Below are 13233 nucleotides of genomic sequence, written 5' to 3' on the forward strand. Positions count from 1 at the left end.
TAACTTTCTAATTCTCTTCTTAGGCTCCCCTGTGACAGCCCTTACATAGGAGCAGAAATGTCAGAGGCATAATAGAATACAGAATATTGATCTGGGATATCTGCAAAGTGGTAAAAAGGCTCCTCCTTCAAAAACGTCCTTTGCCTGGAAAGATAATTCACTAGGGACTAATATTTAACAGGATCAAGAGGGATTCACACTAGGGTATGTTGTAAGATTATACACAGCCACAGAAATATTCTGAGATATTAAATACTGTAGGGGGAATTGTGAATTACAGTTCTACAAGAAGGCAGTATCACTATAACTTCTGAATACTGAAATCAGTTCCAAGCGTAGATTATTTCTAAGAAATCACATAATTATCTGTTAATATTGAAACGCAGAAGATTAGAAGAAAGGCACAATCTTTTCTCCAATTTATAAAAGTAAGTAGAAATGAAAAGAGAATTATTAGAATATATTTCTCAGTTTCAATGAGCAGGTCAAAATGTTGCTTAGTTCTCCATTATTGTCTTCTCACAATTCTGCTCTCTAATTCTTTTTTCACATTTATTTTGGTATGGATTAATCAAGCAAATTGAGCATAAACTGAGGCAACCATTACTATATCTAAGCTTTACAAACTATATTTTTTTCCCTTCAGTTTTATTTTTTGTACAAAAGGCAAGAATGGGAAAAAATGTGTCTAAAAATTGAGTAACACATGAAACAGAAGATCTGGGCCACGCTGGGACCCACTACTAGAAAAGACATCCAAGCGTATTTGTCATCTTGTAGGATCCAGAAATGAGGAGGACTTACCTTCACACCATCATTCTTCTTGTTGCCACCGCTTTTCCCTCCTGTGGAGAAAAGGTACCAGGTCAAGAGGCACAAGCAGGATACCAGAGTTAGCAGAGTGAGAACCAGCAACATGAGGAGAACTGACTAAGAGCAGGAGACAATGGAAGTGAAAACCACACATTCAGTGCTGCAGCATTCTCTGATAATAATCCAGCAGTCTGAAAGAAGTCTCTCAATAACCCGTGAAGCTTGCAAAGTGGATTGCTATGATCCTTCCAATAGAACAAAACAAGCCACAGCCACTTGTAGTCATGTATTCCCAAATTTTTGAAGAAGTCAAAACAGAGCCCAGCAATGTTGGCAAACCGAAGGAGCATTCTCTGTTAAGTTTGTTATTCCTTCTTGAAAGGACTAAGGGTCTTCCCACCACGTGGCCATAACGATTTAATCTTCTCTATGAACTCACTCCACTTTCTAAGTTTGCTAGTCTCACTTTTTTGTTACATCGGTTCACAAATGGTTCAACTGTAGATAAGTGTTCTTGTGCCTGCCTGTTTTTCTCACTCTCAAGCTCTCCTGCTAATTTTAGTCCCCCATGCTGGTGGAGACCACGTGCTGCAATTATGACATCCTGACAGCTGCAGCCCACATTTTGACAATGATAAAAAACAGGCACCTTTTTTTCTACCCCTTTCCCATTGCCATTGCAAACCTGGATTACTATATTTGGTTCAAGCTGGATAGAAAGTTCACACTGTAAAGTTTTGGAATTTTTTTTAGTCTTTATGATAAACCTGTAACAGTTCCAGAATTCTTAGTCAATTAACCTTTCCCCAGCTCCAGGGTTTTTTGTTTTTTTTAATGGTTTCCTTAGATTGTTAAGATCTATTTCCTCTCTTATTTCCCAAGTTGTTATGATGTTTTTCTCAAGATCTCTTTAAATGCTCTTATTCCATCAGATTCACATCTATTGCACAATCTTTAAGTGCATTATATTTTTCTACATTTTAGGGTTTTTTAAAGTTCTGCAGTGTATTTTCCACTTGCTGAAATTCTTAACTGCTCAGGTTAAACAAATTATATATTGTTACATGTAAATGCTATCTATGTATACTTTATTACATGAGCTGATATGTAAAAGCAACAGCCAATTATGGTTTTGCATCCAACATGTCCCACAGTGACACGTATGCTGTATATGAGAATGCGGACTGTACACATTGTAATTTCCTAAGCAGAAATCTGTTTGTTCGAAATAGCTTAATGTCATAATGTCTGTTCATAACAATTGTTCCCTCCAAAAAGGGTATCTGTCCCAATCAATCAAGTTCTAAAAATGTAAGGGAGACTTGATGGAACAGAACAAATGTCTGTCTGGTTCAGCATTTTATTACAATATGTTTCTTACAATAATTGAGATAACTCTGGGAAGTCCAGAAGAATCAGGGATGGTAAATTGTTCAGTGGCTCTGAACCTATACTTTGGGTACCCAGCATATCTATAATCCTCCATAAATTTTGCTATTTCTCTTTTAAAGCCAACATTTTATTACTTTCCAAATATAATGTCAATCATACAATCCCACTTATTTCTTGTGGATCCACTTTTCTTCATGTGAAATTTTAGCAAATGGAAGCTGTTTTAGAAGATTCCCCATAAATTCAAGATTTCTTTAGAAAATCCAATAAACTGCCTTACTTTCCTGAATGATAATTTTAAAAATTCACTTCTAAGCAATTCTTACACAGGAAGGAAATGCTTTCATCTTAATACCTGTATTCTAGAAAGACATCATCATCATCATCATCATCATCATCATCATCATTATTATTATTATTATTATTATTATTATTATTATTATTATTATTATTATTATTATTATTATTATTATTATTATTACTGTTGTTGTTGTCTCTTAATAAACTCCATCTCACTGAATGATGTATTCTGATTAATAACCATGTTACCCAACATTTGTCACAGAACAGTGTAAAATGAATTTTTATTTCTAATCTGAGTTCTTTAAAGCAAGTGTAATCTGTTAATAAATAATGGTGTTTGCCCTGTTGTGTGAAGGATGGAAACTTGATTGATTTGCTTATGGCAACCTTTCTATCAATGTGCAAAAAAAGTATTTTTATATTTTGTCTTCACTTAATAATCCAGAGAAAATGGTCAATATCTATTAATATGAAATGCTAGAAGATAGATGCTAGTGTTTATTCTCCCTGATGTCGTGCACGAGTCACTATGCAAGCCAAACATAGCTTACATCCACACAGCTGCTTCACTATGTTCCTTCTTATTCTGGGTCCTTCCCGAAGTCTTGCTATCTCCCCGGCAGGTCTCAAAAGGCTTCTGACCTCTGCCATTGTTGCTACAGCACACTATTCTGTGGTAAAAGCTGTAATTTTGGTTTCCTTGATTGAATTCCAGTCCTGCCGGTCACTATCTTTCATTTGAAAATTGGCATGGCAATACGCTGGCTAAGTCATGCACAGGCATTTTCTCCCCACCACCTTTTCTATTGTCTCCTCGACCCATTGAACTTATTTTTTTTTTAATTCTTTGCAATTATGGATCACCCTGAGAACATATCAACCACTAAATGTCAGGAAAAGTCATTCAATCTAGTTTTTTAAATTTCGGGGTGCCTCTCCAGTAGTTATCTAGAGTTGTGCTGTTGCTGGATGAGTACTAGATTTTGAGCAAGGGGATTTGCTGTGGGGATTGGTGTGGGAGTTGTAAAACTACCCTAAATTACAAGAGGGTAGGACGGGTGAAGCCACGGTTCCTGATAATTGTGACCTCTAGGAAGGGCCTTCCCTGCCAGGCAAGTTACAGATAATAAAAAACAAATATTTTCAATTACACTTCCAATTACTTGCTTTAAGCTAGGGTCATTTTCAAGACAAGGTCCAGGACCAGGTCTCTAGGTAAACCAGTGGACAGGTAATCGACCCATTTAAAAAAGAAACAAACAAGCTAGATTTCAGTCTCCCTCACAGCCAAAACAGAATTGATGGTGGAAGACCAATCAGGGATGGGTGGAAAATGATGGTTCCCCAGGAAAGTGACAGAACTGGTTGGAGCCGAACATTTTCTAATGCTTTATTTATTTGCGTATGGAGATTCTCAATCTTCCAGGTCATGGTTGTCCCAAAGATGCTTTTCAAAAGGCAACTGCACTTTCTTAATTTTTTTCCTTGAAAATGTTTTGCTTCTGAACTGAAGAAGCTTCTTGGATGAGAAGTGAAACATTTTTAAGGAAGAAGCTAAGAAAGTCCAGTTGCCTTTTGAAAAGCACCTTTGGGGCTTTATTTATTTCTGCTTTCTTGGTAAGATCTGATAGGGTCAGAATGTTCTAGATTCTATTCCTCAGCCAATGTCATTTGATGGGACCCAGAGTACATTCCATCTGTCACCACCTCCATTCTGTGGACCAGCATCCCTCCCAAGATTCAGTTGACCCAGCTCTATATGGCTTTTGAAAGGCAGTAACCTCAATTCTTTCCCCAGGCTTTGAGTTATGGACTGACATGATCCCATTGTATGAATCTTTCCAAGAATCTTATGGCCTTATGTTTTTGCGTTTTGTTTTTATTATTTCTTTTCTGTGTTATTTTATAAATATTTATTGCTGTTTATTGATGATGTATACTGCTCTGAGTCATGTGCTTAGTGGACAGCTATATAAATCATATAATCACAATGGAAGAAATCATTTTAGACCACCTCTTCTATGGCATCAACATACCCAACTTTGCCTACACAGAACGCATGAAGATGGAATAAGAGGGAGGATGTTACTCTCAGAGTGAAACACTTAAAGTTATCCTTGTTCTGCCTCAGCTGTGGTTGGATGATGAGATACAGGCAATGGTATGCAGATATGTCCTTTGGAAATGATCAGTTGATGTTCCTCAAGCTACGTTGATGAGCTGTTAATCCAAGGGAGTTTACATTTATCACACCCTGTGAATTGGGGCCTGAGCTATAATTAATTACAGCGGCTTTTCAGCTTTAAGTGAAGAAAATGGTATGGGGGTGGGTTATTTAGGGAAAAATTATTTGTATTGTTTAGGAATACTAGACTGCATAAAAGAATCTTTCTTTCACAAAATCAGGGCTTTTTTTTCTCATAGAACACTCAGAACGGAGTTCCGGCACCTTTTTTGGATAGAACCTTGTAGGGTAGGCAAGGCGGGTTGTATGACATGTGTGAGTTCCGGCACCTTTTTCTTTTACAAAAAAAGCACTGCACAAAATTATAAGGAATTAATCTTAAGAAGCCAATATCTTCAGTACTACCTCCTGCAGAGCTATAGAATGTGCAGACTGTATTAAAGCTCCTCATGGATTCTTCTGCCAAGAAAGAAAGAAACTCTTTCTTACTTTCCACATTCAAACTGGCACATTTAGGGGCATTTTTAAAGTATAGTAAGGGAAATAGGTGATCAGATCTTCATTTCCTAGTTTGGTGGTACATTTAAGCCACAGTCCAAGAATATACATACTGTAACATAAGATCTTCAGAGCTTTCTCCTCAGGTCACCACCACTGAGTATGGGTTACAACATAAATTGAAATGTTTTCTTTCTCTTCTCTTTCTTGTATGAACATTTCAACATACATGAAAAAAAGTCATTTGGGAATCACATGAAAATGTCCAAACCTGCTTGTGAAAGTCTTAATGCAGCAACCAGCCATATTTTCTAACCAAAGTTAGTAGTCAATAAGTGAGAAAGTAGCAAGTAAATAGAGTTGGGTTGCCTACCAGAAAAATTACGGGTCGCTAGCATTGTAGTGAGGATTGCACCCTGGAACACACAAAAGACAAAAAGAAAAAAAGGGAAAACAGGACATAATGTTGGATTCAGAATCAGGAGTATCCTTCCCCCCACCCCCACTCTAATGTCTCGTTTTTCTTAAAAACATCTCACGGAAAATGGAGCTGGCTGAGCTACAAGGGGAATATACCTTTGGCCCTGTTTCAGGGCAGGATGAATATAGTTCAAGGAAGATATTAATAGAAACAGCAAACAGTTTGCAGAAATCAAGTCACTGGGTATTAGCCCAGGGATTTTTAATTGCAAGTTTCTGAATGGTGGATACAGAGTTTATTATAGCCACCTTATATAGAGATTAAAAAGCTTTCCTTCCAATGTTAATGTAACTCCATTCTTCACTAAACAAGTAACACTTGAGCTCTGATGGGACCAGACTAACTCATAAATGTCTTGCTGTATTAAAGAGGATTTCCTACAGTATCTCAAGTGTAATCTCAAATATGCCATCTATCTTTGAGACATTCAACAGATTAAAATTCTTCTGATGCATCAGTCATTTGTCTCAGGTCATAGAACAGAATAAATTATCCTAATGAACAACCAACCAACCACCCTTCTATATTTGGTGTTGTGCTAGAATGCAAGATTACACTATAATGCCCCAAACTCATTCCACTTTCAGCATTAAAGACAAAAGCATTTGGGCATGCCAACAAAGACTCATCCGTAACATATATTTCTCCTATTTAGCAGCTCTAAATAAAAGCTACTACAATTACCACTACTATACTATTACCACACAGAGCTCTCAAGCATATTGTCCCATAGAAGTAAAAGAATGACCAGTCTCATCACATCCATTTGATAGGGGAAGACTTCAATGCATTACTGAAGTAACATATCCAGAGCCATTCTGGATATGTAGGTCAATAAAATAATATAGTTGCCTGATTTGCTGTAGCCCAACATTATATTTTAAGGTCACTTACTTCCTGTTAGCAGGAAGTATCCATTTTTAATAGGAAAAGGAAACATTCCACATTTGTTTGATGTAGAATTCTGAGTAATTGGTTTAGCATTTATAGAAAAAAAGCAAGATATACTTGCACCGAATAAAACTGAATTAGCATAAGAATGTAACATTTACATCTCTGTGTTTTATTCTAGCTATGGATAGATTTGAAATGTCTATCAAAATATAATTTTGGGGCATAGGGTAAAAAGGTCAAATGGAGCTGTGTCTTTACCTATTACTGTCTGTCTTCTCTTCTCTTCTGTTGAGCATTTCTTTTAATCTCGCATTACTGTATTTTCATTGTTTATTTTATTGTTTTTGTCAGGACCCACCCCAAACCACGTCTTAGGAAGACAAAAACTCTTGGAGTCAGTTCTAGTCCAAAAGGAATGTTTACTAGGACATGCTTGGTTGTGGGAATACAAGACAGGACTTAGTATTGTTCAAAAGGTTTCCTTGGTCTTTGAAATAACCTAAGGCAGGCTGAATCCACATATGCTCCTCCTTCCTCGGGAGATGGCAGAATCCATAGGGGGGGGGATAATGTTTTAAACGTACATTTATGAATGTGATATAAATGGATTCTGACAGTTTTACTATTTAGTTATTTTTACACTTCTTTTCATTTCTGCATTTTTATACTTATAAGCTGCCTAGAGTAGCCCCACAGCAAGATAGACAGAAAATGGATTTAACAAATAATCATAATAATAATCCAGTGACATACCTCTAATACCATCAAACCATCAACACCTGCCTGTCTCAAGTCCTTGGGAAGGAATCAATAGGTGGATAAAAATGCTAAATCCAGTCTGAATATCTGGCTGACTGTGTGACAATCCACAGTTTCTCAATATCTCAATCAAGTGTATGAGCTAGTGAGAAATTACATTAGAACAGAATAATAATAACTTTATTGTCACATTGAATGTACACTAATCGGCACACATTATAATGAAATTTCGTTGCATACAGCTCTCAAAGGGTCACCACCTCCGATATACACTGCATAAATTAGCAGAATCAACAGATTTATGTATTAAAAGCCAACACAGATCACTATTTATTACTTAGCCAGTAATTTTGTTAGTGTCCAGCCCAAAGGCAAGAAATCCGCAAAAGTTCATAGAACGTATGTGTAAAGATAATCCAAGAAAACATTGAATCTAGAAACTGATAATGATATTACAGCTAAGACTCCTAATTGAAACTTTTCCTACCCACAGTAGCACATAGCTGAGTGAAAAGTGGTCTAAAAATTGCAAACGCAGACCTTTGAAATTTGCAACTTGTCTGAATTCCACTAAATATCAGTTTTCAGAAATCTCTCAAGAAGCCAATATAGTTACTTTTAAGATTTTAAAGGTTTCAGATTAATAAGTTCATTTCCTGACTAGTGATCTAAAGCAGTTTAATAACATCACCCAGGCATAGTTGATGTAATATAAAGTCTGCCCTCTTTATTTTAGCAAAACAGTGGTCTAGAAAACCTTTAAATCTCTATAAATTTTTCACCCAGTGCAGAAATGACTAAATGTTAGCTTTTCAAATTCAGATGAATGAGATCACTTGGGTCATCTTTTGAGAGAACCACAGTGAAACTCATAATGATTTCAACTTTCAACTAATGGCCGTAGCATTAATACTGTCTGTCTATACTTGGAACATGTTTATCTTATGTAAAGTAACTAATTTAGTTATGCAGAAAAATGTAATCCAGTCTAAACCGTTCTTTTGTCTGTCTTTTCCTCTTTGGTGATTTTGTGTGTGTGTGTGTGGAAAGAATGTGAGCACAAGTATGAGAAAATATAGAAAAATTACCCATTACAGGTGATGTCATCTGGATCTGTAGAATATAAATAGAGACCTGCAAGCAGCCTAATCTGGATCCAGGTCTTGAAAGATATGAAACATGAACATGGGGAACAAATGAAAATGGAAACTTCCAATTAAGTAAACAGGGAAGCACCAAGTCCCATAATTACCTTTAGCTTTCTTCTGGCATTGAATTTCTTCAAGCAATCCACGGTCTCCTGTCTGTGCATGCAAGAAGCCACAGTGGAACGGTGCTAAAAGATATAAAGAAAGCATGCTTAGAAATGAAAATGAATGCAAAATCCTTGATTATTTTAGAAAGCTGGGCTTATGTTGGAAGCCATATTTCCTTGTGTGATTGTAAATATGATCTATGAAACAGGATTGCCTTCTGTTCTTCAATTCTATACTGTTGTTGTATCTGAAAGCTATTTCAACCTGGCTTTTCTGCATGGACTAAAATATATTGCTGATATAAAGTAAGCAGTGATTAAGTATTGAAGGACCCTCCCCTGCCTCTACGAAGACAGCCTGTTGCAGAATGCTACTCCCCATTAATGTTGCAAAAAGATTCAACATTTAGCCCAGTTAGATTTCATTTTTCTTTTTTTCTTTTTTAAAAAAAGGAGCAATGGAGTATCATCTTGACTGATCTCCTGTGCTTTTCACAATTTTCTGCATAGTTTTGCATATTCTCTACTAGGCAGGTATAATTTTTTCTCCCAACAATAACATTTGGAGGTTGCTGACTTTTGGTGGTCAAGAGCCATACTTGTTCCTTCAGCATGACAAGAACAAATGGTGGGGGAAGTTCAAAATAAAGAGGTAGATGGGGTTAGGGCAAAAATGAAATTTACTTTAAGAAATTAATTTTAAATTAAATTAAAATGGTACTCAACCTGATCATTGCTTCTTCCAGGTTTAAAAAAGTTCCTTTCTGTAATCTGAAGCACTACCATTTTTATTTATTCAATTTGAACCCTGTGTCAACTGGGTAGTTCAGAGAGCGACTTTCTCAGGAATTCTAAAGGAAACTTGAAAGGTTTTGGAGGGCTTGAATGAAAGGATTTAGAAGGCCCTGGGTTCTGATGTTGCAGACCCCCACTTTAAAACAGGGGAGCACTGTCACCTGGAGATTATTATCAAAATCCAAGCAGCTACTAAGAGAAGCACTATTCACTATGCACTTACTGATATCCATGGATGCTTCAGAGCTTCTGCTGCTGTGATACGTTTGGATGGGTTGATTGTTAACATTTTATTGATGAGGTCTTTTGCTTCAGGAGTAACGGTGTCCCACTCAGGAGAAGGAAACTGCAAGTACAAGAAGATAAAACTTCTCATTCTCTCTTCTGCAGGAGAGAATTAAGACACAATATATTTCTCTGAGACAGTAATTGTAACAAAAGCCCAAAACGATTTGGAGTCCAGGTATTAAGTACATATTTTGTATGCACATATTGTCAAAGAAAAGAACGCCCCCCCCCCAGATGTATGTATTTTTATTTAATTACCTTGTGTTTTTGTTGTTCTTTATTTTTTGTCATTATTTTAAAAGCAATACAAACAAATTAAAAGTTCATGTCGTGTATGTGTCCTAACTTGAAATTTTGCTGACTAGGGGGAAATAAGTACAACTGTTAAATGCAGTACAAAAAGATTTATTTATATTTCATATTTCTCAACTGCCCATCTCCATTTTGCCTATTCACCCATTTCAAGATGAATTTATTAGTTTTTTTTAAAAAAAACTAATAAAGGTGTTAGGTGGATCAACTTTGCAGAGGTTCAATCATACATTACTGCAGGAGGGACCATAGGAATTACAGGAAAACATTTTTAGAGGTTCTCAGGAAGTTTGGAAGTTCAATCAGAAAACTGTAGCCTAGAACTAAATTACGTAAAGTTTTGAAGATAACCTATATGTGTGTTAGTATATGTGCATGCACACTTTTGAGTCAGTTTTTTTTTACTCCTGGTGACTACATGGACAGGTTTGTGCAGTATATTCTAGACTAGACAGAAATAACAGATCCACACAGAGTGTGTTACTCTATTTAAATCTGGTAGTTATCACCCTGGCCAGCTATTACTCACTATCTTCAGAAAGATAAAGAGTTAATATACCAAACATGGTTGGTATATTCCCTGGAGTTCATCAAAGGTACATCTGGCCTTGTTTTAATTTGGAAAATCAAAGAGTGATTCAGGTCTAGAATAGGGACCTCAAGTTGAGCACTTCTCTCTGGTCTGAATCCAGTTTCAAAAAATTATTTTATTTATTTAATTGAATTTCTATACCGCCCTTCTCCCGAAGGACTCAGGGCGGTGTACAGGGCAATAAAAGTACTACATACAAAAGTTAAAAGTAAGATTAAATTAATTTAGCCCTAACAATAAATAGTTAAAAATACCCCAAACCCTTAGACCAGGCCGGCCTGTTCAAATAAGTAGGTTTTCAGATCACGGCGGAAAGAGCAAAGGTCGGGAGCCATCCGGAGCTCAACCGGTAATTGATTCCAAAGGGCTGGCGTGCCCACAGAGAATGCTCTTCCCCTGGGGGCCGCCAGCTGACACTCTCTGACCGATGGCACCCTGAGGAGGCCCTCTCTGTGGGAGCGCACAGGACGAAGGGAAGATGACGCCGGCAGCAGGTGATCCCGTAAGTAATCCGGACCCATGCTATTTAGGGCTTTATAGGTAATCACCAGCACCTTGAATCTCACCCGGAGGGCAACTGGAAGCCAATGCAGCTCGCGGAGAAGAGGTGTTACATGGGAGTATCGGGAGACGCCCATCACAACTCGCGCGGCCGCATTCTGCACCAGCTGAAGCCTCTGAGTGGTCCTCAAGGGCAGCCCCATGTACAGAGCATTGCAGTAGTCTATACGAGAGGTCACGAGCACATGAGTGACTGTACGCAGGGCATCCCGGTCCAGATAGGGTCGCAATTGGCGCACCAGGCGAACCTGGGCAAAAGCCCCCCATGTCACAGCTCCTACATGGTCTTCCAAACTGAGCTGTGAGTCCAGGAGGACACCCAAGTTGCGAGCCCTATCTACGGGGGGTAATTATCCCTCATCCAGCCCATTAATAACTGCAGGAAGGCATTCAGGAGAGCCATTCCATTTCCTAAATACATCAAGGAGAAGAGTATCATCAACATACTATAGTATCCAGCTCCAACTCTCATTTATTTCCTTCCAGCTACTTCTAGATGTTGAACAGCATAAGATATATAACGTAGTTCTGGAAGATACAGCTTCCATTTTGAGGATGCAGCATTATCTAAAATCTATTGGAGAGAGATAGCAATTGGTCCACTGCAAAGTTGTGCTTCCTGTTCCCAAATTTCTCAGATGATGTAGAGAATATCAAAACAGATGATGTCAATGAGAACCAATGGAGTCATGCTCCATCTCTTGATCCCTAGATAAAAATCATCATCAGGCAGTCCAAAGCTACCTTAAGCCCACCCTCAAAGCAGTTTGATATGGGATAAGATAATTTATGCAGATTCTCAGTCATCCAGGTCATGGTTGTCCCAAAGGTGTTTTTCAAAAGGCAGCTGGAGTTTCTTTCTTTTTTCCTTAAAAATGTTTCACTTCTCATCCAAGAAGCTTCTTCAGTTCTGATTCAACTGTGGGGAATGGAAAGATTTATATTCTTTGTGGTCATCTGGTTGTTAGCAGTCTGAGAGTCATTGAGGCCACTTGGGGGTTTATCTGTAACCTCAGGGTCATCCGAATCAGAGTGCACATGGGTGTGGAACCTTCTTGGGACTTCTGAAAGGATTGTGTTGTAGACAGGAGATAGGTGGTGAGGACTGTTCAATTTTAGCATAGATGGTCACTCTTCAAAAGGTCATTACTTTGAAGATAGCAAAATCCACATTCTGGACAGAGAGGAGCATTGGTTTGAAATTGGCCATTTTATCAACCTAAAGTCCCCCCCCAAAAAGAAAGAAAACTCCCCACAGAGTCAGCAGATTTGTTTAATACAGAGATGCCACAGGAAAGAAAAATCACACCAACTCATGCAGTGAGATCATGTTCCAGCAGATGCTCCATTGTTCACAAACTCTCCTTGTTGCAACTCCATCTTTACTATAATTTTATGCATCCCCTTTTATTGATTCAATAAAAACAGTCACTTTTATTTTTCTATTGTTCTGTAGTTATTTTACTCATATTGTAGAAGTTTAAATTGGCATTTGTTCTATGTAAGCTGTTGAGGATGGTGGAGAAATATGTTAAGTAAATATACAAGGCTCATCTTTCTTCGCCATATAAAATAGTCTGAGAGGAAGATTAATCTGACATAGCTCTATGATTTCCAAGTCTTGTTGAATTATGTCTTTCAGTATCTCTCTCCATTGGTCATATTTGCTAGAACTGGATGAAACTGATGTTCAACAGCACTTCAGAACCATGGTTTATCAGTCCCAATTACTCAAGTGTGGATATGAACATAGTCTCACCCCGAGTCCAACATATTAATTGCAACATTAGATAGATATTTAGATTGGTTTCCAATATGGTGGTGCACAAATAAAGCAAGTGAGAAAAAGTTATTCAACAAAAAATTAAGGTGGGAGAGAGAAGAAGAATATGAAAGGGAGGATTGCTTACATCATAGGCTCCAGCTTTGATCTGCTGATATAATCGGTGTTGATCCTCATCCCAGAAAGGAGGATAGCCAACCAGTAGAATGTAGAGAATAACTCCTGTGTGTTCAGAGGGAACATTGTTACATAAGCTAGTGGAAAGTAATTGATTGACACAGGAGATCTGAATTGGCCTACACAGTGAGCAAGAGAAAAAAAA

General features: G+C 37.6%; 1 protein-coding gene across 1 annotated transcript in view; it reads right to left on the reverse strand.

Annotated features, from left to right (window-relative positions):
- Positions 1-13233, reverse strand: part of CAMK2A (calcium/calmodulin dependent protein kinase II alpha) — a gene marked incomplete at its 5' end in the record, with an annotated part of 178698 nt that overhangs the window by 23289 nt on the left and 142176 nt on the right. Inside the window, 5 exons of the mRNA XM_081320536.1 lie at positions 805-845; positions 5565-5607; positions 8578-8661; positions 9599-9721; positions 13039-13133. Of these exons, the coding sequence (XP_081176662.1) occupies positions 805-845; positions 5565-5607; positions 8578-8661; positions 9599-9721; positions 13039-13133 (386 nt within the window). The remainder of the gene's footprint in view (positions 1-804; positions 846-5564; positions 5608-8577; positions 8662-9598; positions 9722-13038; positions 13134-13233) is intronic.

This window comes from Vipera berus, assembly GCF_964194415.1.
Source record: "Vipera berus genome assembly, chromosome: 2".
NCBI lineage: Eukaryota > Metazoa > Chordata > Lepidosauria > Squamata > Viperidae > Vipera > Vipera berus.